Source organism: Ostrea edulis, chromosome 7 (genome assembly GCF_947568905.1).
Source record: "Ostrea edulis chromosome 7, xbOstEdul1.1, whole genome shotgun sequence".
In the NCBI taxonomy this organism is placed as follows: domain Eukaryota; kingdom Metazoa; phylum Mollusca; class Bivalvia; order Ostreida; family Ostreidae; genus Ostrea; species Ostrea edulis.
Window position 1 is genome coordinate 36,299,688 of NC_079170.1, and position 27,412 is coordinate 36,327,099.

At 36.9% G+C, this 27,412-nt stretch overlaps 1 protein-coding gene across 8 annotated transcripts in view; it reads right to left on the bottom strand.

Annotated features, from left to right (window-relative positions):
• Nucleotides 1–4,370: 4,370 nt before the first annotated feature.
• The window catches only part of LOC125653986 (cilia- and flagella-associated protein 54-like), a 64,312-nt gene continuing 41,270 nt past the window's right edge, over nucleotides 4,371–27,412 (bottom strand). For 5 of the 8 annotated variants that reach the window (XM_056144196.1, XM_056144193.1, XM_056144198.1 and 2 more), the window contains 24 exons: nucleotides 27,073–27,139; nucleotides 26,502–26,702; nucleotides 25,877–26,140; nucleotides 25,512–25,663; nucleotides 25,063–25,217; nucleotides 24,338–24,508; nucleotides 23,752–23,932; nucleotides 21,409–21,435; nucleotides 19,630–19,826; nucleotides 19,261–19,436; nucleotides 18,504–18,683; nucleotides 17,749–17,924; nucleotides 15,202–15,326; nucleotides 13,986–14,094; nucleotides 13,565–13,727; nucleotides 12,767–12,793; nucleotides 10,914–11,181; nucleotides 10,149–10,274; nucleotides 8,831–9,149; nucleotides 8,384–8,576; nucleotides 7,716–7,873; nucleotides 6,392–6,551; nucleotides 5,686–5,772; nucleotides 4,371–5,505 (listed from right to left, as the gene is read on the bottom strand). In XM_056144196.1, the coding sequence (XP_056000171.1) occupies nucleotides 5,380–5,505; nucleotides 5,686–5,772; nucleotides 6,392–6,551; nucleotides 7,716–7,873; nucleotides 8,384–8,576; nucleotides 8,831–9,149; nucleotides 10,149–10,274; nucleotides 10,914–11,181; nucleotides 12,767–12,793; nucleotides 13,565–13,727; nucleotides 13,986–14,094; nucleotides 15,202–15,326; nucleotides 17,749–17,924; nucleotides 18,504–18,683; nucleotides 19,261–19,436; nucleotides 19,630–19,826; nucleotides 21,409–21,435; nucleotides 23,752–23,932; nucleotides 24,338–24,508; nucleotides 25,063–25,217; nucleotides 25,512–25,663; nucleotides 25,877–26,140; nucleotides 26,502–26,702; nucleotides 27,073–27,139 (3,808 nt within the window). In that variant the 3' untranslated portion in view covers nucleotides 4,371–5,379. The remainder of the gene's footprint in view (nucleotides 5,506–5,685; nucleotides 5,773–6,391; nucleotides 6,552–7,715; nucleotides 7,874–8,383; nucleotides 8,577–8,830; nucleotides 9,150–10,148; nucleotides 10,275–10,913; nucleotides 11,182–12,766; nucleotides 12,794–13,564; nucleotides 13,728–13,985; nucleotides 14,095–15,201; nucleotides 15,327–17,748; nucleotides 17,925–18,503; nucleotides 18,684–19,260; nucleotides 19,437–19,629; nucleotides 19,827–21,408; nucleotides 21,436–23,751; nucleotides 23,933–24,337; nucleotides 24,509–25,062; nucleotides 25,218–25,511; nucleotides 25,664–25,876; nucleotides 26,141–26,501; nucleotides 26,703–27,072; nucleotides 27,140–27,412) is intronic. The other 3 variants (XM_056144195.1, XM_056144194.1, XM_056144197.1) reach the window with 3 other exon arrangements.

The window sequence follows — 27,412 nt, forward strand, 5'->3', positions numbered from 1 at the left end:
CTGGATTCATGCACCAAAGCTTTGAAGTCATCACAAGTGGGGTTTATAATAGCGGTTCCATGTGCCTTGCCAGAGAGGAGTTGAAGTGGGGTTTTGAGCGGACCCATGCTCCTTGCAGGAAAAAAGTTTAAGTGGGGTTTTGAGCGACCCCATGCGCCTTGCCAGAGAGGGGTTTAAGTGGGGTTTTGAGCGGACCCATGCTCCTTGCAGGAAAAAAGTTTAAGTGGGGTTTTGAGCGACCCCATGCGCCTTGCCAGAGAGGGGTTTAAGTGGGGTTTTGAGCGGACCCATGCTCCTTGCAGGAAAAAAGTTTAAGTGGGGTTTTGAGCGACCCCATGCGCCTTGCCAGAGAGGGGTTTAAGTGGGGCTTTGCGCGGTCCCATAATAGTTTAAGTGGGGTTTTGAGCGACCCCATGCGCCTTGCCAGAGAGGGGTTTAAATGGGGTTTTGCGCGGTCCCATGCGCATTGCCGGAGAGGAGTTTAAGTGGGGTTTTAAGCAGCCCCGTGTACCTTGCTGGAGAGGAGTTTAAGTGGGGTTTTGAGCGGCCCCGTGTACCTTGCTGGAGAGGAGTTTAAGTGGGGTTTTGAGCGACCCCGTGTACCTTGCTGGAGAGGAATTTAAGTGGAGTTTTGAGCGGCCGGAAAGGAGTTTACATTCCTTCAGGTGGATAGATACGCTAGACTCCGATCTTTAAAATTCTAAAGACAAAGCAATATACCTGTTGGTATTTCAGTGACAAAAAACATATAATACTATATTATAGTTGAGAACCATTTTTGTCCGGTTTTCTCACCGTAAAATTGTCTATTGATGAATCATGAATCCTTATGATTCAATAAGATTCTATTGATAAGCTAAAAGCCTAAAGTAATTTAATATACAAATGTATTGTAGAAAATTCCAGATGATGCTTTTCGTTGTATCTGTATAACACCTAATATTTACATTTTCAATCTGTTTGTCATTGATATCTCTACAGATTGTAAAGATACATGTAGCTACTACATTGTATTTCCGTATGAATGCGTTGCAGCTGTAAACAATGCGCGTAGGAATACAAATAAATATGATACGTCTATTTCAAAGGCTAAGAATTCTGCCAGAAATGCAAAAGAATTAAAATGCAAATATAGAATATAAATTTCATTTATTGAAAACACATATGGGTATGAACTGCAAAGCTTAATTGATCACGCCGGTATACTTTTCACGAAATGCGTTAGCGCTAGATAAAGAATGCCTGCATGCGTAAAGTGTTGCAGTTCATACACGTACCTTCGTGAATGTGTTTCCAAAATTGAAATTTACTTCTTGAATATACCTAATAAAGACATTCTAAAATGTCACAAATGAATCTTATTCTGTTGCTAAGCGGGAAGGGGGATATAAGTTCTCTGAATTATCTTGTTTGATTTCTTTCATTGAAATAGTTGAGAAATGTTTTTGTGGTGAATCGTATGATAAAATTATGTAATGTATCAATTTCAATTCAATTGCATTCACAAGCTAGGATTGCCTTATTTTCAGCTTAATGATTTTTTAGACGTAATTAACAAAGGCCTATGTAATAATTATGTATGAATTTTGTGTCTACTTTATTGCCGAAACTGATCGGGGATGGAGAACAGTCCATTTAAAAAACGTGTTCAATAATTCAAAATCAGAAATACTCGGAATTTTTAATGTTTCTTTTTGGGGGTTCTTTAGCAAGGAATTTTGTTTAAACAATTAAAAACGGAAACATTAAATTTTGTTTGACTGAACATTTCCATGAAATAAGTGATATCAATACTAGTTTTTGACAGCATCAGATGGATTTAAGATGATGTAACCAATCATAACAACGCATGTTGAAATGAAGTATCATGCACAGCTTATCAATTTTGTATATCAATGTGGTGCTCGATTATATATAACGCCTCTCGCTCACATCTATGTTTTATTTGACAACGTACATAAATGTACATGAATATGCAAGATACCGGTATTGCTTATGATGGAGGCGAGCACGCAGTTCCTAGTGTCTAACAGTATGGAGCGCCAAATTAACATAAAAGATATCATCAATTCATTTGATGCGCGCAACAACTGAATTAAAGATCTCTTCAAATAATTAATGATATCTTCAATTCTGAATTATTGCGCGCATTAATTGAATTGATGATAACATTAATTCTTCAGCTGAATTGATGCGCGCTTTAATTGAATTAATGATCTCTTCAAATGAATTGATGATATCAACAATTGAATTGATGCGCGCTACAATTCAATTGAAGAGAGCAATAATTGATGTAATGCGCGCATTAAATCAATTGATGAGAGCAATAATTGAATTGATGCGCGCATTAATTCATTTGATGAGAGCAATAATTGATTTAATGCGCGCATTAATTCAATTATTGCTCTCTTCAATTGATTTAATGATATCTTTAATTCATTTGAAGAGAGCAATAATTCTTTTAGAGAGAGCAACTATATAATTAAAGATATCTTCAATTCAACATATCCACAATTGAATTAATGATCTCTTTAATTGAATTGTTGCTCTCTTTAAAAGAATTGATGCGCGCATTAATTCCTTATACAAAAGCATTATAAATGATTTAAAGATATCTTCAATTGAATTGAAGAGATCATCAAATTATTTATACCGAGCTCTAAATTAATTATTGCGAGCAATATTTCTACTAAATTGATGCTCTCATCAAATGAATTGAAGAGAGCAATAATTGAATTAATGCGCGCATCAAATCTATTATTGATCTCATTAATTGAATTAATGCGCGCATCAATTGAATTGAAGAGAGCAATAATTGAATTAATGCGCGCTTTAAATTAATTATTGCTCTCATTAATTCAATTGATGCGCGCATTAACTCAATTGATGAGAGCAATAATTGAATTGAAGCGCACATTAATTCATTTGATGAGAGCAATAATTGATTTAATGCGCGCATTAATTCAATTAAAGAGAGCAATAATTGAATTGATGATATCTTCAAATAATTGAAGATATCTTCAATTATTTGAGTTTATGTTAATTTGGCGCTCCATATAACAGAGATGTATATTATTTTAGGTCAACATAAACTCTGCAGAAATCAACCACAAACAATTCAAAGATTTAAAAATTACTGTACAATCATTGTTTGGATGGAGGTGTGGATTGTTGGCTACTGTGTTAGGAATGTGTACCATTTTGAATGTGTTCAAAAGTCAAATTCTTCCATGGAAGTACATGTATTTTAGCACACCCAACACTTGTTTGGTAACATTCAATTTTTCTTGTATTTTGATTCAATGTGAATTAAACAATACTCTCATAATTAATTCTATTAAATTACCTGATGTAGATCAAATCCATTTATCAGTTTCAATCTCACATTTTCAAGTTTCTTTAATGTACAAGGGCAAGTCAATAAGTAACCAGCCTAGCTTATTTCCGGTTGAGATCCACCTCTTCTTTTTCGATGTAATTGCCTTCTAGTGTGATGCACTTAGATCAACCGTGTTCAAGTGCCATCAGCCCAGACCTGAAAAAGTCAGGGTCCTTTCCATTGACCCACTCAACTGCCGTCACAACTTCTTCGTCAGACCGGAAATGACGTCCACAGATATCCTTTTTCAAGTTTGGGAATAGGAAGAAGTCGCTGGGAACTAGGTCAAGTGAAGAGGTAGGATGTGGTATTAATTCATGTACCCGTTTCGCTCTACAGCATTCATTGCAAGTGTGGACTCTCGCGTTGTCCTGTTGCAGTAAAACACCTTTAGAGAATTTACCTCGGCATTTTCTGTGATTTAGATCTAATTCAATCGGTTTTTCACTCAGGTACAGTTGACACTAGTTTTTGGTGCTTTATTGTGCACATCACTGACAGACTCATGACTCTTACTTCTGGAATGCCAAAGTTTGACATGTGCAGTTAAGAGTTCTTTACATCTACCAAGAATAACATGACTGGCAATCTGTTTTTAAGGTCGTATTTGAAATACCTGCGACTTTCACTTCTTATGTCGGGCTCTTGGTGAATAAACAGTCACTATCCACGATAAAAATGTCTTAGATTTGACAGAAATCAAGATTCAAACATTAGGCCTCCTGGATGCAAGGCACATGTCATAACCATTACAGTTTGTAAAGGCTGAAACTTACAGTAAAGTACTTGATGTACCTTCTATAATTCTCTTGTACTAATATTTATTCAATATAAATTGATTGGGCAGTTAATAGCCCTCTTCCTCTGTTAAAGTATTCTGAATGAAAAGCCACTATCTTAACTCTCATCATTGTGATGATTGTGATATCACAGAATTTCATGCCACTTTCCATAGATATTTCATTAGCATTGGCAAAGCAAAAATAACACATTTATTAAAAAGAATTTATTGAGTGTTCTCTAAAAATAAATATATCCGAAAAAGATTAATTTTCGAACAGGTATCATTAATTTAAGAATTTTACGAATAACTGTCGACATAAAACAAGATAACACAAGATGAACAGTCTGGTCCAGGACGGAGTTCTGTCCGAACTAATAATCTTGGTTTTGGACGGATTTTCCATCCAACACATAGGATGGAATAGGACGGATATTCCATCCCAAGTTCAATGCAAAAGGATGGAATATCCATCCTATGATTATTAAGACGCATAGGACGGATATTCCTTCCCAACAAGTTAAGCAGATAACAGTCAAGCCCTTTTCTCGAAAGAATTATTGCCCTGTCAACATGATGAAGTATCACAGTTCAAGTTGTATATTCAGCTCCGAAAAGTCTGAAACAAATGGACGCAAAGAAATAAAAACATTTCAATATCATAAATCTTTTTGGTTTACATGTAAATAATTATTCTTTCATTTTATGGATGCATTAAACTATTTAAAAAATCATCACATCTTTAAAGGGGTTCACTTGAAAAATATTTAAATGAACAAAAATAAATCTATAGCATTTTCACTCAATGCTGCAAAATTAAATCCATTCAAAAATTTCTAAATTTATGGCAGACAATAACAAAATCTCATAGTACACATTCACTTCTCACAGATACAAGACTCTGTTTTTACAGATAACAAATTTTAACTTTCCCGAAAAATATATATTACATGTGTATTGAACAGTCACTATAATACACCACAACACAGAGTCACTATAATTGTTAATACAAGTAGATCATTCACAAATCTAAGCAACACACTGTTCATTTGCACATTTCTTTGCAAAGTCCCCATGTTATTTGTAATTTAAAGCAAAAATTGGTTCATTTCATTTGTACAGTTTTTTTGCAGTTTTTGTTTTATTTCTTAAATCTTCAGTGGGTACAGTAAGATGATAACTGTCTGGTCCTCTTTATCTGGTTCCCTTTATTTAGTCCCTACTGCTGTAACAACAGCTTAACAAGCCAGGTGACCATGTCAGATCCGCGGAGGATGAATCCGAATCCTGGATCAAACAGACCCTCCAAGTTCCTGATGTTCTGTCTGTTGACCTCAAACGGAATCTACAATCAGCAATCAGAGACTGAGACCATGCACTATACACGTCTATATATACAATGTCTTTACATCCAGAAGATGGAGAATAGCATACAGAAAATTAACAGATAACAAAGAAATCGAGAGCTCTGAGCTCTTCTCTTTGTCTATACATGTATACTTGATGAATAGAACTGTTCACTTACATCACCAGCAATGCTGGCTGTTTCAGCCTGGTCAGTCAGTGCCCCCAGTATAGTGGTCACATCATCCACACATTGTTTTAGTAATCCCTGTAGAAGTGAAACAATACACTGTTACATGTAGGTTAATCAACACACACTGCTTCAGTAATCCCTGTAGGAGAGGTGAAACAATACACAACTTAGGTTAATTAATTAAATTGTTTTGTATTATTTTATAGATTTATTTCATGACTCCATTGCCTTTTGTGTATTGTATATTTATATATCAATATTGTATCACATGCATGACTATCTGTTATCAAAACATGTCATTAATTAATGGTGTTGAATGATAGATGCACTTTTACACAGTAGAAATTAATCAACAATGACAAATATCAGCCCGAAATATCTGATAAAATAAATACTAATGATAGTAATAAACTGATTTTTCAGACTCTCATTTAAATGGCTTTTAACTTTTTTTAATCTACAGAATCTTTACCTTTCCCATAACCAATTACAAACAATAGCACCATGAAGAGGAATATCCCCTCAAAGCTGGGCGTGTAAATTTATCATGATAGTATTGGCATTAGGCATGCAATCACTTTTTCATGCATCACCACATTACTCTGTTGCGAAGACAATATAATGTACTTTTATGTGATTTCAATCTGTATCCTTAATTCATTTGCTAAACACACAAACACACAATTTGCTTTACCTCTAGTCTTTCATCCCTTTGTACTTTTGGGGACAGCGCTTTGATCCTTTGGGTCTTCTTGGACTTGGCTGTGGGGGTGGGGGAGGGGGTGACTGGGTCACGCGTCTTCTTCTCTTTCTCTTGCAGTGAAATCTCTCCTCTCTGGGCCAACAACGCCAACCTGTCACAATGGAGGAACAGAATTGATAAAAAGGTAAACCTTCTGCTGATAAAGTCAGTATTGCAAGTACCAAGATATAATGACAAATAAAATTGTTAATTTTGTATCCCCTGTAAAAGTAACAATTTGTCTCTTGCAGCTTTACAACTCAACTATTTCCTCAGCTTTTTACATTTTAACTTAATTCTGGCAACATAAGATCCTTGGGACATTCTGAATTATTACTACATGTTTCCTAGCAATACTGCTTCTCCTACTACTGTATACAAGTACAAATCTCAACTATCCCATACAAGTACAAATCTCAACTATCCCATACATGTATCAACTATCCTATATCAGTACAAATCTCAACTATCCCATACAAGTACAAATCTCAACTATCCCATACATGTATTAACTATCCTATATAAGTACAAATCTCAACTATCCCATACAAGTACAAATCTCAACTATCCCATACATGTATCAACTATCCTATATAAGTACAAATCTTAACTATCCTATATAAGTACAAATCTCAACTATCTCATACAAGTACAAATCTCAACTATCCCATACATGTATCAACTATCCTATATAAGTACAAATCTCAACTATCCCATACAAGTACAAATCTCAACTATCCCATACAAGTACAAATCTCAACTATCCTATACAAGTACAAATCTCAACTATCCCATACAAGCTTCAACTATCCTATAAAAGTACAAATCTTAACTATCCTATATAAGTACAAGTATCAACTATCCTTTATAAGTACAAATCTTGACTACCCTATATAAGTACTAATATCAACTATTCTATACAAGTACATGTATCATCTATCCATCATGGTAGTATTGTAGGTAAGGTGCTTGTTTCGTCCTAGGTTAGATTCTCAGCATCATGTTAGACCTTCTATATTTACACGTAACATAGGTGGTGGTTGTTCCAATCGCAGAAACAATCAAGTGAGAAAGTCACGGGACTTTTGGATATGACCTTAATGTCAGAAGGCATCACTGTAGGCATTACAGCCCCAAATGACATGATCGGGTCAAACTTTGTGGCACTTCATCTAAAGCTGGTGATGCCTCTTCATGAATGAAAAATTCTCCAATGGGACGTAAAACATACAAACAAACCTACAACTCAACACACATAGCAAAGTAGTTCAGCTACCTGTCATGAAGGTCATTAAGTTGGGACAAGGTCACCCACTGCAGACCTGGCTGGTTGACTTTTTTGTTGGACAATGCATACAGGAGGAGAATTCTGGAGTCGGGACCCACAGCCTCAGGTCTCTGGGGATCATTCTCCTCAAGTGAGGGCTGGTAAAACTGTGATAACAAAACAAATAAACTTATTACACAAATTATATAAAACATGGTCAAAGGTGTGTTTGCCTAAATCCTGTATATATGCTGAGTGCACAACTAGAAGGAATTAACTGTTTATCAGAAACACTGGTAAAAAAATCACTATGCTATTGATTGTATTATTTCTTTTAGCATTGTTGAGTAGAATTTTAAATTTTTGAATATTTTGATCCACATCATACAACAGTCTAATATCACCTTGATTACTACTTTCAGTTTTACAATTAGTGTAAACCAACTATTACTAGCGAAAATGTTTTGCAAAGTTCACAAGAAACTCGTCATCGCGAACATTTCTCGCCAAAAACCTGTCCCTTAATGTCTCTTGTATTTGCTTAAGATAATCTTGGTTGCAAAAATAAATCAACGCGAACTATTTCATCCCTGGTAAATTGCGAAATAAAGTCATTAAGAATAAAAGTTAGTTTACAGTACTCCTTATTCTTAACACTTTTCTGACAAATGACACACCTGTATTGCGACCTCTGTGTCAGTAGGGGTTGTGACGGCTTTGTCTGGGGGTCGATACTGGTCAGAGTTGGAGCCCGGAGGGGGTGGGGCCTTGCCGAGGTCACCTTGTCCAGCAGTCTGAAGACTTTCCTCCTGGTCAGCAGGCATGGTCAAGTTTTGTGTGTATGACTTGTAGAGGACATTTGAATCCAACCTGTAGATCATTAAGATTTCAAGTGGTATTCATTTACAGTCATGATATTCTGTGATGATGTGATTAAAAAAAGAAGAAATACAACAAGTTCAGAAAGTAGATTTCACTTTAGACGAGAATCATCACATGTAATAATTACATATGTACTGCTCTTTGGTTGCATTATTACAAGCAAATGTTTGCTTACTGTTTTAATACAAATTTGACTGAAAAATATTATACATAGTTCGTTTCAAATTAGATTTTCTCCTGACCTGACATTGGCAACAGTGGGAAGACTGAGGGTGGCAGGGGGATACACAGCACAGCATCTCTCACTGTACACCTTTAAGTGGGTGGCCAGGTAAGTGTGAAGTTTGGCGGTGCGTCTAGACCAAATACCGCCAAACAGCATCGAACGCACCACATCATGGTTCACGGTGGTATCGCACTGAGCATGACTGATGAACCCAAGGTCAAACTCTGGACCAAGGTCACCTGGGTCAGTGTCATCCTGGAGGGTGTTGTCGGACTTGATACTGGAGGCTGATATAGTGGAGGTACTACACAACCGCTGTAGCACTGTCTGGTAACCTGATAAATACAAATATCGTTCTATTTATAAAATTCTCATTCTCCTCACTGTTTGGTAACCTAGTAAGTACAAATATAATTTTATTTATACAGTTCTCATTCTCCTAACTGTCTGGTAGCCTAGTAAGTACAAATATCGTTCTATTTATAAAGTTCCCATTCTCCTAACTGTCTGGTAACCTAGTAAGTACAAATATTCCATTTATAAAGTTCTCATTTTCCTAACTGTCTGGTATTCTAATAAGTACAAATATTATTCTATTTAAAAAGTTCTCATTCTCCTAACTGTATGGTAACCTAGTAAGTACAAAATACAAAAAGGACAAATATGACAGATGACTAACAATTTGAGAATTAGCGTCTGATTCAGGAGAACTAAAACTAAAATTCAATGTTGTTCAGATTGATACATGTAGCAGTACAGTGGAATATTGCTAGATAAATTCTCTGTTGAACATTGGGATTTGATGCTACTAAGTAAATATTTCTTCATAATTTGTAACAGAATGGAATCATCTTCAACATTTCATCAGAAGTCTAACGTCTTCCTTTGGAATTGTCCTTTCATGCATAAATGATCTAAATTTTACATTCACCCAGGTCTGTAACACTTGCAATATCAATATCACCATACATGTAGATACCGAGTTCATGGGAGCCCATTTTCATGCATTTTAATCAAATTGACTTTTGTTATTGTGGTTTAAGAACTTGCAGCAAAAATCAGAAAAATTGAGAGCCCCTAATCTCCCCTTCCCCATGAAAAATGATGATGCTGCATATATACTTAAAAGGTAGATCAATGTTTCTGATTCCCAACTTACATCTATATGTTCATCGAGATTTGGTTAGGTTAGAACATAGATCCACTCCTGTTACTTCCTGATACCCCACTTCTATCTACATGACAGTTAGATTTACGTATGCAATTGACATTATACTACATGTACCTCTGAAGTGTTGCCACTATCTAGTACATGTATATGGACATTATATTACCTAAGAAGTGGATCCATCCGAGGTCCTTAGCCCCGTCCTTGGCTCGATTCACTTGTTCTTCGTAAGTTTCCACCTTCTTCACTTCTTGTGCCTCGATCAGGGGAGCTAACTCCTCCTCTATTTCATCTGTAACAGATCGCATTGACACCTGAGTCAGGTATTTCACTTCACTGGGAACAATAACAGCGGTAAACAACGGGTAAAATAGAATTAATGTTCTTGAGTATGGGATGAACCCAAAAATGAAGTTCTGAAGAGTGATACGAATTTTGTTTGTTATATTCCCATGGGGATACTTCACTCCTTTCAAGATGTCTTCAGCTTTAGAAGAAAAGCCATAAATTCAAAGTTATGATCTTGTCATGAAACAATGCCATGAGGGTTCTTTATCTTATGCTGACACTGACAATGACATGGAACTTCATTTGTTATGAGTCTAATCTGAAAGACCCATACCTCTCACATTTAATGCTGAGAATTTGACAAAGGAACATTCACTACCTATTCTAAAGACTCTGCTCCATCACAGTTGGGACTCAAATCCACAACTCAGCCACCACTCACAAAACAAGCATTCTACCGAGTAAGTATTCAATCAACTCTGCTACTGCAGTGGTGACTGGGAGTAACTCAAATGACAGAAGGTGAATATGAAGCACCATTTTATTCTCATGACAAAATCATGTCGCCTAAACCGTACATTCATAAACTTACTTTTATACACTTTCTTCTTTTCCCCTAACTCATTCACAAAGTTTAACTTACTTTTATACACTTTCTTCTTTTCCCCTAAAACATAAGCACTGACAAGATCCAGGGCCACAAAATCGGGGATGTTTTCCTGGGCGACTTCCTGTAGTTTCTGTGACGTGACACTGACATCCCCGATCAGTAACATACGAGCTCTCTGGGCCTCCGCCACTGCTGCGGCACACCTGATAGCGAGCCATGCCGCACGACGTTCCTTCTCCTGATCACCGACCTCGTCACTCTTACTGGACTTTGTTCTGCTACTCAGACGATCTTTCTTGCTCTGTGAACAAAGTCTCTATTTTATACAATACACTCAATGCTCTTCACTGGACCTACATCAAAATACACATGCATTTTCATCTCTGCTACTGAATATTTTGACCTATAGGCTGGCAGGTAGGTAGGTAGGGAAAAAATATTTTGGTAAAAAATGTAAAATTGTGACATTCAATCAGCAAGTCATTTTTATTCACTTCTATTTTTGGAACAATCATACAAAATTCAATTCCACTACAAACATAGTACATAAAAAAAACCAGAGAGTGTTTTGTATTAAAATATCAACGTCAATTTTTTTCTTGAGAGACAAATGACAATAAAAATGTTGAAGACATGGCATTTTTACGTCTAGATTGGAGACAGAGTTTTAATTTAGGCCCTAAAGTATTGAACTGTAAATCCATTGTATTTCACAGAAGGAATTGCATTACTGACTAATAAATGAATTAAAGATAGTCAACACAATGTTTCAGTATGCAGTCTGTATATATTATAGAGATACAGTATATAAGATATATTCCTATATCGAAATCTGAAAGACTATAGAGCACCTGCAGAATTAAACTGTCAGAGAGAAATTTGACAAAGCTTATCTCGAGTCACAGCACAATGAGGTATATGAAGATTTGTTTGAAAAGCTGTTGTGTTTTATAGAAGATTTAAACAATCTATAGATAATATATAAAAGTTGAGATAGATGATGTTTTTTGAGATTACAGACCCTAATTAATTAATTATACCAATAATTTAATTTTCTTGCTGCACAGAAATGATAGAGATTAATTGTAGGTAGATATGCTAAAGAAAACACACATCTTGAATACATGGATTGACTGACAAACAGATATTAATTATAGTCATAAGATTGCCCTTCACCATATAATGCTATTCCTCATTAGAAGTTATACTAATTAAATATTTCTACCATTATTCAGATCAATGACAGAGAAAGCTGATGAGTTTCTCCAACCCAATTAATTACACAATTACATATACTCCCCTACCCTAAATCCACAAATAAAATCTTAGCCATTTTCACTTGAACATTTCCCCTATAGACCCTAGATTAGCACTGTAAAACAATATAGGGGGTGGAGGTGGGGTTGTTTTCATAGTATAGGCATGCATATCAACAAATTTTTCAAGAATAACAGAATCTGATCTTCAATAAAGAATGGCATCAAAGCTGATAATGGCTAAGGTCAAAGTTTTTCAAAAGTATATGTCAATTTAAACCCCAAGGTCACGAGATCAAAACCGTTGGTGCCCAAATATGTGAAATATCCATCCATACAAAATTTATGACCAAGGTTAAAATTAATCTACATGTGAATATGCCGCAGAATCTGATCATGGGGGCATAAAAATAAATATTTCCACTTTTTATGAACATAAATAAAACCACTTATTGTTGTTTGTGAACATAAAACGTGATAAATCTTGGAAATTTAATCTCTCGAGTCCAATATTTAAACTCCTGCCAAATATTGAGGTGTCTACAAGCACAGAGAACAGATTGTTAACAACGTCCCTAAACTGTTAATAAAAAGCTCCTTTTAAACAAAGCTTTGGTTTGTACGCTTTACCATGTCTGGAGAAGAGACGGGAGATTTCTGCCAAGTAACAAAATATTCATTTAAAGCTTTATTGATTAAACCAAAGTTTTTATATACAAATAACACCTTGCTTGAAGCTTCCAATGCTTTTGTTCTATAAATAACCCCATGCCTACAATTTTGATATCCCTAATAAATTAAATGCAAACAGCCTATATGTTAATTCCTTACTGGATAATTGAGGTGATAATACACGCAGGTTGTCGCAATACACAGGTACATGTATATTGTAGAAAAACATTGCCATGAGATCATGATTGTAAGATTCAATCGTTATAGCCAGTAATTGATGTCAGAAATAGAGGTAGGGGAGGGGGGGGGGGTACTCTAAATATGAAAATATGTGTTTCTCATAAAACACTGTTTCTGTGATATTGCTGTCTATATTTTTGTTATTGACTGACTTTAAAAATATAATCAATAATCTTATAATGGTGCTTTTCATCCAATGAATAAGCAACATTCTAGCCATTTGATATTGTTAATTTCATGTATTGCAATGTTTAATTTATGACACCTGCAATAAGTACACATGTTCACCGGTTAATCTTTAACATGGAGGAAAAACTCTTCACGTACTGGTGTTGTAAATTGCCTACCTACGTTCATTTTCACTTCATGAGGTCAATGTAACCTGCACTGGTATCTTAATATTTGTGTTTCAACTAGTGACTGACATTAGTGTAACCCCCACCCCCACCCTCCACCCCCTGGGTTTGTTCATTACAGTCTTCCTACTAGTGACTGTCATTTCCCTGGGGTCCGTACCTTCCACGACTTGGTTTTCCGCGAACTGTCCGTTTTAGCACTGGCTATTTCTGGATCCTGGGTATCTGCCACTACCTCCAGAGTGCTGTTCTCCTTCATAGATATCAGTCCAGAACTCTGCAGGTACACCAGGGCAATCTCCATGTACGCCTGCCTCATCAGTCTATAAAGGGAGGCAATACATGTACAATACATAATAGAACAGTTTAAATCATCAGTCTATAAAGGGGCAATACCATAATACAATAGAATGGTTTAGATCATCAGTCTATAAAGGGGCAATACCATAATACAATAGAATGGTTTAGATCATCAGTCTATAAAGGGGCAATACCATAATACAATAGAACAATATAGATGTTTTGAAAAAAAATCAGGGCAATTTCTGCAGATATCAAATGAAACACACAGTAACACTTACCCTAGATCATGATCATTGTTGAAGCTGGTGGTGATGGCCTCCAAAAGAGTCTCCACTGCTTTCCTTGGCGGGAACTTTCCAAGGTATACCAGCATACGCTGCACCTTACCTACAACACACCCATACAACATTCAGCACAGCAACAGGTGCTTCATACATTAACATGAACCTTACTTACAACACACCCCTACAACATTCAGCACAGCAACAGGTGCTTTATACATTAACATGAACCTTCCTTACAACACATTCCTACAACATTCAGCATAGCAACAGGTGCTTCATACATTAACATGAACCTTACTTACAATATACCCATACAACATTCAGCACAGCAACAGGTGTTTCATACATTAACATGAACCTTACTTACAATATACCCATACAACATTCAGCACAGCAACAGGTGTTTCATACATTAACATGAACCTTACCTACAACACACCCATACAACATTCAGCACAGCAACAGGTGTTTCATACATTAACATGAACCTTACTTACAATATACCCATACAACATTCAGCACAGCAACAGGTGTTTCATACATTAACATGAACCTTACCTACAACACACCCATACAACATTCAGCATAGCAACAGGTGCTTCATACATTAACATGAACCTTACAACACACCCCTACAACATTCAGCACAGCAACAGGTGCTTCATACATTAACATGAACCTTACAACACACCACTACAACATTCAGCATAGCAACAGGTGCTTTAAACATTAACATGAACCTTACATGTACTTACAACACACCCATACAACATTCAGCACAGCAACAGGTGCTTCATACATGAACATGTGTGAGACTTTTCAAAGCCAACTTCATAATTTGGATATTTTTCTCAGTTTATCAGAGGGTGACTCATTTTGACAATTTCATTTGATAATGTACATGCCATTAACAGATCTTTGTTCAAGGATTTTTTTTACTGACATAAGTTGTCTGTGTGATGATGGATTGGGGTGGGGGACAAGATAAGGAGTCTGTCTGTGTGTTTATGGTGGTGAATGGGGGGGGGGGGGGGGGGGGCAAATTAAGGAGTCTGTGTGTATGCGGTGGTGAATTGGGAGGGGGGGGGGGGCAAGTTAAGGAGTCTGTCTGTGTGTATGCGGTGGTGAATTGGGGGGGGGGGGGGAGACAAAATAAGGAGTCTGTGTATTCGGGGATGGATTTGGTTACAAGAGAGACATTTAACTATACCAAGGTTCAGTAAGATTTCAGCCTCCAGATTTGCTTCCCGTGTTACGCTGGCTTGAGACAGTTCTCTTGCTGTCATTAGAACACCAAGCGCTCCAGACCAGAGTTGTACTGGGTCCTTGTCTGAGCTATAATAAACGTACAGAAAATTAGTGTCCAAGCTGAAATAAACATACAGAAATATTAATCTCCAAGCTGCCATGAACATACGGAAAATGAATGTCTAAGCTGTCATGAACAAAAAAAAATAATAGTCCAAACTATCGTAAATGTGCAGAACAATCATACTGCACTGAGCTGTAATAATTGGTCATTGAGGGAAGACCAAAAGTCCACTAGTAAGTCACTTTTCACACATTTTCATGAGATAATATTGCTGTGATAGCAAGATCAAATTGATACATGCACAACTTTTAACACTTTATGTCCCAGCTTTGTCCCAAAGATGCTTCATACCAATTTTGAAAAGAATTGGAATGGTAGTTATCAAAAAGAAGTTAAAATTGTTCAATTTGTAACACACGAAGGACAATGACGGATGCAGACCAATAACAATAGATCACCCAAGTGACTCAGGTAACATGAAAATAGAATATTTACGATCAAGATTAATTTGATCGCAGTAAATTTAAATCTTATTCATGAGAATGGAATGAGTGAATTGGCATGAATGGACCCATGGGTACGAAGCATAATCATATGTAATCCCTGAATGATAATCGTTATTGGTGACCTGTAAAATATGACATTGCTTGAATACATCTGACTAATTCATCATAATGAGGATCTTTTTGATTTTTCAAGCAATGTCACATAGACTAATTATTACTGTAGTATCTAAAGGAGAGAGGAGAAAATCTTTGACTGGACCGGGAATTGAACCCGAGACCCCTGCATTACTAGTCAGGTGCTCTAACCACTGAGCTACCCAGGCCAATATCCATGATCCGTATAGCCCCAACTACTACACTAATTTGTCTTCGCCCTCAAAGACACACACAACCCAGATTCTTTTCGCCCCTGACAGGACCTTCACCAGCAAGTCCAGGGGTGGTCAACGGCACCAACTGTAGTATTTAAAGGAGAGAGGAGAAAATCTTTGGCTGGACTGGGATTTGAACCCGGGCTCCCTGCATTACTAGTCAGGTGCTCTAACCACTGAGCTACCCAGGCCGATATCCACAGTCCGTATAGCACTTACTACTGCACTACAATTCCACCCACTCCTCATCCTTGGGTATAAATATTACCCCACTGCTAACAAGAGGTACTGTGAGCAATGCTCACTAAGAATACCCCCCGCTTACCCCAATCTCCCAAAGGGTGTTGGTAATAGGTATAAACTACCTCTTTTCTGAGTTTAAAAATCAAATGGCATGACAAACCGAACCATATTGCTACTTCGATGTCCAGTGAGCGTGACCTTTGACCTTTTGACCCCAAAATCGATAGGGAACATCTTCATCCCATGGGTAGTCCATATGTATGATATGGTGACTGTAGGTGGAAAGGATAACGCTTTAGAGTCCGGAAACCATATTGCTACTTCGATGTCCAGTGCGCGTGACCTTTGACTTTTTGACCCCAAAATCAATAGGGAACATCTTCATCCCATGGGTAGTCCATATGTATGATATGGTGACTGTAGGTGGAAAGGATAACGCTTTAGAGTCCGGAAACCATATTGCTACTTCGATGTCCAGTGCACTTGACCTTTGACCTTTTGACCCCAAAGTCGATAGGGAACATCTTCATCCCATGGGTAGTCCATATGTATGATATGGTGACTGTAGGTGGAAAGGATAACGCTTTAGAGCCCGGAAACCATATTGCTACTTCGATGCCCAGTGCGCGTGACATTTGACCTTTTGACCCCAAAATCGATAGGGAACATCTTCATCCCATGGGTAGTCCATATGTATGATATGGTGACTGTAGGTGGAAAGGATAACGCTTTAGAGCCTGGAAACCATATTGCTACTTCGATGTCCAGTGCGCTTGACCTTTGACCTTTTGACCCCAAAATCGATAGGGAACATCTTCATCCCATGGGTAGTCCATATGTATGATATGGTGACTGTAGGTGGAAAGGATAACGCTTTAGAGCCCGGAAACCATATTGCTACTTCGATGTCCAGTGTGCTTGACCTTTGACCTTTTGACCCCAAAATCGATAGGGAACATCTTCATCCCATGGGTAGTCCATATGTATGATATGGTGACGGTAGGTGGAAAGGATAATGCTTTAGAGCCCGGAAACCATTGCATCTACAGACAGACGGACGGACGGACAACCCGATTCCAGTATACCCCCCCCCCACAACTTGTTGTGGGGGGTATAATAAATATGTAGTGTGGATATATAACAAACATTGTCCTGCTCTTTAGCCATTACCAATATATACATGGCCCTGCCCTTTACCAATATAAATATGGCCCTGCCCTTTGCCTATTACCAATATAAAATGGCTCTTCTTGATTACCCATTATGAATATAAATAAACATGTCCTCACTCTCTGCTGTGGATATAAACACGGCCCACCCCTTACCCGCTGCGGATGTACTTGGCGGTGTTTCTGCTGATGGCGTGCCCCACTCTTAGTTTGACCTTTACAAGCTGTGACAGCTGAGGAAGATAGATATTCTTCATTGGACTGACAGGGGCAGAGAACTGTGGCATCTGGTTGGGGTGGTAGTGTTCGATTGCCTCCCCTAGCCTCTCCAGCTGAAATCAAGAAAATTCGGTCAGGGAGTACATACATATCTCCAATTCTTTGCAAATTCTTTGTTAAAAAGGTAAAAAAATCATGTTGTGACATGATTCATTTTTCATTCTTTGTGGGTTTGGGAATAAACCTAAGTCTTTTAATCTAGTGGTGAAAGAGTTATCTTTCTTGATCCAGGTTCCCTCTAACTGTTTGTGAAGGGTGTGTATGTGGAGGATGTGTATACAAGGGAGGTCTGGGTCAATAAAACATGGAGTATTAGACAACCATAAGAATGAGTCATTTTACACAATTTGAAGGTTTTGTAATTGCCAGAAATATCACAGATACTGTATGTTTTTCAGTCAAAACTTAAACTGATATTGGAAAGAAATAAAGTGCATGAAGAAATGAGACCAGCTCTGATAAAGACCTGTTTAAATATTACAAACTGATGAGTACTAAGTCTGTGTTAATCTGTGTAAAGATTAAGATGTGTGCTGACCGGTTTCAGGACTAAGTTTTGTGCTGAGGACTATGTTTTGTGCTGACCGGTTTCAGGACTAAGTTTTGTGCTGAGGACTATGTTTTGTGCTGACCTGTTTCAGGATTAAGTTCTGTGCCTCCAGATACTGGTCCAGTGTGCGTTCTGTGAACAGCACCGTCTCATCGTCCCTCTCTACGGCCTCCAGATCTGTCCTCAGGACCAGTGCTCGGGTCAGAAGCTGCTCCCCAGGAATAGACAGCTTGGGGATCTTCTGTAGTAGCTTAATGGCATCCTGTGAACACAGCAATTCATTTGATTAAGGGTACTGTAACAGGATTGTGACCATCGAATATCAACATCTGTTTCAGGGTGTTTAAAACGCTTTGGAAATTACAGGCCACTACACAAAATTTGCTACTGCAGAACTTTCCACAAACTGTAATTGTAATACACTCTGAACCTAATAGGATTTGTTTTTCATTAGTTCTAATTTGTTACAATAAGGATACCACAGTTTAAACAACCAGAAATGATAATCATAATATACATGTATTGTACCAAACAATATATTTCTGTTAAATAGACTCGAGTATAAACAGGTCTTACATCAATATAATCAAATTTTTATATAAATTCCAATTCATTTAACTTCATCTTTTAGAAATAAAATATTTAGCATTTTTCAATCTAAAAAATTTAAATACATTATAAATTTTCATCTCTACACATAATACAAAAGACATTTCAATCAAAAGTGGACATCTGTCTTCAACTTTAATAACCACATATAAAGTGGACATACATGTACATGTAATGGGCACAAACTGTAATTATAAATTGTCTGACTGGACAGAATGTGTGGTACTGACCTGAAGAAGGGACACAGTGTGATCCAGACTTTTGCCCTCAGTGATGTTGAGTATCGCCCCCTGGATGAAGAACTCGGCCTGCATTTCCACATCTCCGCATGCTTCAGCCTCTCCCAGACCCTCAATACAATACTGACGGCAATCTGCCAACTCCTGCAGAACCTTTGTCTCTGGATCTGTATAGAATCCCATTAGTACATATCAACCTTTAAAATACTTTCATAGCATTGATTTTTTAATTACATATATTGACATTCTGATTTTTAGTTGGAATTCGGGTATAGGACAGAGGTTTTGTATATTGCATATTTCATCAGCAAAGTCCTAGATATTGTTCAATTATAAAGAAAAACATCTTTGACCTCTGACCTTTGATTTCGCCAAGACTGCGGACCTCCATCATCAAACACTGAACTAAAGCTTGTCGACAGTCTAACCATAACCGGGCGTCCAGGCGTGACCGACTCTGGAAATTCTGGTACTGGAATTGGCTGTTTTCTGGGTGAACGATTTTCACACTGGAATGAGTGTCTTTCTTCAGTCCCGTTCCCTTCAGAGACGAGGGTCTGTAAAGACAAATATACATTTAATCAAATATCCTGGAAACGAGAAGGATGACAGAGACGAGGGTCTGTAAGGATAAATATATTACGTTTAATCAAATATCCCAGAAACCAGAAGGATGACATATGTTACAAAGGACAAATTTCATCACATGTGGATATAATTTCTTTCAGTATCAATTTCTTTAATGATAATTGGACGAAATCACTCGTTCTGGTTTTAAATCGAAAGGTAATGAAACTGGAAATGGATCTAAGAGAATTGTACAAGTGTGCACCTAAATTTAATCTAACAAAGTGAAAGCTACTAAATTAATTACATTATGTGTGAATATCTGAACAGCTGTGATCAGAAAGATAATTTCTGTGAAGTCAGAGTATGTATAAGTAATATTGAAAGAAATGCTAAAATAAAATAAAATTAAATAATCTTCAATCTTTAATTTTCACAGCAAATGGCCAAATATATTGGGAAAAATCTTTGAACAAAACTTAATAAGGATATGCTAATTTGTTTTTAATAACCTTAAATAATGATAATATCAAAAACAAAATAATTGAATTAAAATAATAAAAAAATAATACACTTAGTATATTACAGAACAAGGGGCTGAATTGCCTAGTGATTGATTGATTACAGTTTTATGCCTTTTTGGCAATATTTCAGCCATTCTGTGCTTGAAATGTATCATTGGATCATTCTATGAAAATCAGAAATTTGAATCATGTGCCTGTGACCATCATTGGTGTAATTTTGATAACACTTAACTTTCGAAAAAAATTTAAGCATTTCCCAAGAAATTTTGAGAAATAATTGAATATGATAATTTTCTATTTGCTATTTTCAAAAATAAATATTTCATACAAGAGTCCCAAATGATTGTATCTCAGTTGCTCTTCCCAACTCGATCAAAATAATGTAGAATCGGAATTATGATATATAATAAACATGACGCATTGATAGCCGCCAGTTTTTGCTATAATTCCAATTGACACAAAATGGCTATTTTCCATGCTGTTATTCTTCTAGAAGACATCAAGTGCAAGCTTGGACAAACTTTATAATATAGATTTACATTCTTCAGTCCACATAATTGATAACAAAAAGTGACTGTCAAAAATTGTGCTCTACGTTTTCTGAAGAAGAAAAAAGTTCAACAAAATCATAGCATTTTGACAAGTATATTTGAATAGAATTGAAATTTAAGCTGTCACTTTTGACAGTAGGGACAATATTAGAGTTTAGAGTAAAATGATTTGAAGTTTTAATTGACATGGCTATTTCATGAAATAACACAAGAAGCTGGTATCATAAAAATGTACTAATAGTCTTATTTTGTCCTTTTGTTTCTAGGCATATCTACTATGTCTTAATATTTCTGTATTTTTACAGATCAGGTCAACTATTTAAAGATTCCTAAACCCAAAGTATCTGTATATCTGACCAAAAAGAAAATAAATAAATGAAGAAGAAAAATAAATAATCAATTTCTGTCAATAAATATCTGCATAAAAAGCAACATAAATTAAAACAGAAAATGATCACTATGACAGGCTCCGAGTGTGCTCAACTACAGCTAGTTACCTGCCCTTGGTATCAACGGCATCATCTCTGTAAATCAAAGTAATTAGTCAGTACACACATATTAGATATCAATAATATGGACTCTACAAGTCAACAATAATCAGCAGGTACTAGATATCACTATGATGTCAAGCAGAAAGGACCCCACTTTGTGGCATATTATTTCAAAAAGAAACACAAACTACCTCAGTAAATATTGATATACACATTCATGTATAAATTTTCAATTCAATAGCTGCAGGGATAGCCAAAAACAGTCCAGAACAAGAGCAACGCCAACGTGGCATAATACGCCCATAGATTTTGCTCAAGGGAAACATATTTTAGTGGGATTCATATTTTAGTGAAGTTAGCACTGTCCTCTGTGAGCTAATTCATTATCATGGTGATCAAATATACCAAGTTATAATATCCAGGAGCTTACGGTTCGATTTGTATCCTGCCCACAAGGTTTTCCTAATAAGTTAAACTACGACCTTGACCTTTGACCTTGAAAAACAATAGGCACCTTCCCCTCATCATGATGATCAAATATACCAAGTTATAATATCCTGGAGCTTACGGTTCGGTTTGTATCCTGCCCACAAGGTTTTCCTAAAAAGTGATACTACGACCTTGACCTTGAAAAACAATAGGCATCTTCCTCTCATCATGGTGATCAAATATACCAAGTTATAATATCCTGGAGCTTATGGTTCGGTTTGTATCCTGCCCACAAGGTTTTCCTAATAAGTGATAGTACGACCTTGACCTTTGACCTTGAAAAACAATAGGCATCTTCCTCTCATCATGGTGATCAGATGTACCAAGTTGTAAAGTGCTAGGGCTTATGGTTCAGTCTGTATCCTGCCCACAAGGTCCGGACAGACAGACGGACGACGCCATACCATAATACGTCCCGTCTTCGACGGGCGTATAAAAATAGGTCAACAAAGCCCAAACTTAAACTTGATCTGTAACCCTTTGATATATTGTATAAATTTTCAGTTCAATAGCTGCAAGAATAGCTTTAAAAGGTTTAGAAAACTGTCAATGCACGCACACATGCACAGTCAGGCTGATCACTATAGGGCCCTCCAGCTGCCTATAGACAGGGCTCTAATAATGTTGACTTTCCAAGTCACATTGATTGGCAAGACTTTGTTTGTACTGAATAGAAATGGAGCCAGATAATGAAGTTGGTGAAGATGTTGAACATAGTTGTCATGTGTTGCACCTTCCTAAAATTCAGTTGATTTATCCAATACTCCAGGTATCGAGTTTTTCCAAAATTAGTCAATTTATCCAAGAAAGCACTTCAGGGAAAACATATCTTTGGGTCATTGAGGGTGTTGGTACATTAAATTCCCTCAAATTCAGTGGATACTTTGCCATATTAGAGCTGGTAGAAGTCTTTTATGAGTGAAATATTCTCAAAATGTAGTTATGAATTATCCTAATTACAGAACATACTCTTATGGTTTCATGATCAAACACCATGCAGTGTTCAATGTATGAAGTTTGCTGAATATCAAATATTAAAAACAATTTTACAGTTGGTGTTGCAATGGATTTTAAAAAATCAATATGTTTTATAATACCATCTAAAGCTATTTATCAAAGAACCTCACATTAAATGTGATCAATACTTTTAAATAATATGTGGCCACGGTGAGCGCGAGAGCTTTGTTAGGCTACCATCACAAATTAATTCACTGCAAGCGGACAATAAGGAAAAAAGTTTCAATTGATCAAATTCTGAATTGAAAATACAATAAATGTTTAAAAGAGCAGTAGATATTATTAGTTTTACCTCCTGATATTTCTTATGTAGTATTTGTTTTAAGTAATATGAGCATGTCTTTAATTTACTTTTCCCAAATGGGAAAGACCAAGTTCCTGCATTCACGGGATTAAAAAACCCTGATAAATATGGGAAAGACCAAGTTCCTGCATTCACGGGATTAAAAAACCCTGATAAATATGGGAAAGACCAAGTTCCTGCATTCACGGGATTAAAAAACCCTGATAAATACGGCTATACATTAGGCCACAGTGTTAATTTGAATCATTTTTTATTGAGGTAGCAAACAATGTAAATCACACTGTAGTGAAAAACACCATAGTTTACATAGTTCTGGGGAAAAAACATGAATCTAAAACAGTGAAAAAGATTTCATTAAAGCGAAAAAAAATAAATGACCAGGGACAATTGAAGTCTCAGAAAAGTGTCATCTGTAAATTGCAATTATATGATGAATAATGACCCTCGATTTTGGTTGGGACCTACTTGTTCACAAATGGTTAACAAACCAGTCCTACTTGTTCACAAATTAGCTATGATATCACGAGGTGAACACCCACCTTTTAATGATAGGAGCCTCCTTTCTGGGTTTGAACAGCTGAGAGTTCTTCAGCAGTTTGAGAGCTGACAGGATGATCCGGGCCGCCATTGGGGCATGTTGTTTCTGGCGTGAGATCAGGGCCTGCTGAAGTTTACACAGGACAACCAGCTCAAGTTCAGCCGCCGGGAGGGAATCCAGGCCTACAGCGAGAAAGTCAGGTCAGAGAACAAAAAGTTATACACAGATTTACACTGTAGAGGGAGGGAATCCAGGCCTATAGCAAGGAAGTCGGGTCAGAAAACAAAAAGTTATACACAGATTTACACTATAGGTGTATCCCTTATGCTTTACATTATAAAACAAGTGTTTCTTTACATCATATACAGTTGTCTTCAGAAGAATAAAGCCTTGATTTCATGCACACTCTTTACAACTGTGGGTTATATACATGTACCCACTGGAAAGACACTACTATGTTCATTGAAATTAGGCAAGGTGGTGAATGATATACAAAATCAAAACTAGAGGACCACAGGTCACATACAGATTTATGTCGTACGGAATGATGTTACTGTCTCTGGTGAGGTCACTCTCCCAATACTCACCAGCTTTATCATGTTCAGCATTCTCTAGGATGACCTCTGCAATGGTGGTTACCATCTGGTCAGCGATGGTCAGCAACGTCCCCTTGATCAGCTCCAGGGTCAGAGGTTTCTTACTCTGGGTGAAGCGTTTGGTCACATGACCACTGTGATGCTCCTCCTCCTCTTCCTCTCCTGTAAAAATAAGGTTAAAGGTCAGGGAATGAAATTCATTGAATAATACAGGATTTTACAAGAGTTATCATTAATCCAGTTTGGACCCCTGGAGGAGCAACACAACTTTACAAATGACAGAACAAACATGCATGATGTTTTACATGTTTAAAAATGAGAGCAAAACATAATTATATATCAATAGATAAATGCATAAATACATGGACATACATGTACCACTAATTCAAATTCAATTATTCTACATATAAGTAACTCTCAGAGTAACAAACTGTCATAAATATTCATAATTCATATTCTTGATGAAAAGTGAAAAAAAACAACAAGTTGAACACTTTATTCAAAGTTATCCTTAAATTGTGAAAAGCAAGTCTGAGTGATAAAATTAAATAAACAAAGAGTTGGGCTCTGGCAGCAAGCATACACTGTCTCAGGAAATCTCTGCACTAGAACTTGTGATGTAGAGAAAACTCATTCCTGATTATGATGTCGGTTATGACGTTGGTAGAAAATACACACCTCTGCCTGTCATATTTTCGTAACTTTTTAATTCTTACCTGCATCATCTTTCCGTGTTCCTGATGATGACCTCGTAGATTTCCGTGGTCCAGTGCCACTGGAGCTGGGGAGCTTGATCCCCTTGGTACCGAGCCCCCCTCTGGAGATCGTGCTGATAGTAAATGGCTTCATTTCCTTCTGTCCATCTGTCAAACTGCAGGAAAACCACAATAACTTCATCTGAACACAAATATTGCACATTATTCCTTAACTATTCATTTTCCCATGGTACATGACTATTATCACTTTCTGGACACAGCAGCAAAGCTTCATCACATTTCTTAAGATTGCTTGAAAGATATTTTTCCTCATCTTGTAAAACTTTAACCACTAGCAAAAAAAGTTTCAAAATACAAAACTTGTGGGTAGAACAGCTATAAAATATAGAGGCAACACTGATTCACAGAAGTGATATAGACTTTACATTGCAGACACCAGTCACACTTACATCACATCCTCCATTTTGGGAATGACCGGAATGGTGTCAGCCAGGGACACAAACAGGTGTGCCTGAACGACGGACAGGTGACAGGTCATGTGTGGGCCGTACAGGGTAGCCAGGCTGGATGACAGCCTCTTGTCCAGAACCATCTCCAGTACCTACAGACAGACAGGGTCATAGAAATCTCCCATACTTTTTAATATATTTTTTCCTATTTTTCTTTTATCCTAAAATATCTAGTGTACAGTGATTTTTAAGGTACATGTATATTCTTTTTCAAAAATTATTTATGTTTTACATTTACTTCATTAGAATAACATTACAATTTTTGACAAATTTGTTTCATTTGCGATAAATACAAAAAACTGTACCCTGAGATTGACCGCCTCGGTGATGGGTTTAGATGTGTTGAACTTGATAGAGCTCATCTTGGACTCTACTTGTCTGAAGTGACTGTCTCCAATCTGAGGCAGTCTCTCACCATGAAGCAGTCGCTGAAGCGTGATAAAGGCCTCGTTAAACAGTCGGAGGTCAGTGAGCACTCTGACCTTCAGTATACGTCCATCCACTGACCTCTGTAAGTCTCGGCAGACGAAGGTCGTCAGGTACTGGTTCAAGGTCAGTAAAGGTAGAACCTATAAAATAGAAGAAATGACACAGAATGTTAAATTCATGGACTGCATTCACCTTTTATATTCCAAATTCAACTGCAGATTTAATGCTCTGCTTTTATCTTTATTGTCTTGATACAGACAACACAAAACTAGCTAGCTTATAGAAAATATTCAACACATGAATCTAATTTGTAAAATGTAGAAAGATCTAAATGACATTAACCCTGTAAATCTAAACACAAGACTTAGTCCAGATTATATGCAATGATCCATCTTTGAATTCTAGACTTGAAAGAATGATTTAAAAAAATAATATGTTACATTATGTTAACCCTGTTCTGGTGCAGAGTAAAACTGCCTTTGATTAATTTGGTCCCCTTACAAACAGATTATGTTTCCCTCGAGCCAGTTCTTCAGTCACCCAGCGGATCCCAGCCACGAGTTGTCTCCCATCACAGCGGAACTTCTCTGACAGCATGTCAACCCCGGGGACAAGGTTTGTTACCTCACACCCCTCTCCTACCTCATAGAGGGCATAGTCTCTGTCTGCCCGGGGGTGGGGAAGAGAGGTACGGAACAAAGCCTGGAATATAATCATAACTATCTCAGTCACTTATCAAACAATCTTAGTCGTCAGAATCTAATCATAATTATCACAATCACTTATCAAACAATCTTAATCATCAGAATATAATCATAATTCTCACAATCACTTATCAAACAATCTTAGTCATCAGAATATATTAATCATAATTATCACAATCACTTATCAAACAATCTTAGACTAATGGTTGATATATATACTATCAGATACAAATTCCATAGAGAGACTAGCACAGACTCGGGTACACACTGGGTACTCTAACATTTCCTTTACAGAGACTTAAATTAAGTTTCCAGGTGTTGTTTTATTTTTCATGCTAAGCCTTATCAATGAACAGTTTAATTCTAACCTTGAAGAAATATCCAGACAAGAAGCAGCACTCCATTCTAAGGCCAAGGTCAGAGGTCAAAATGTACCTGTAATCAAATAAACAAACTCACAGTCTATATTGTTCAATAATTATACACTTCAAGGAATTTCCTGTCTGCCAAATAAGACTTAATCTATCTATAAATATGTATAACAGTCCTCCATAACAACATGACTCATCATCTGTTGATAAATGTGGTTTGTTGTATGTTACCCTTGCTTCACCTCATAATCGATTGAGGTTCCTCCTGCCCCCCCCCCTTTCCTACAATTACTGCACAATGTTAGAAGCCACCTTTTATCACCCCTCCCCTGTATCT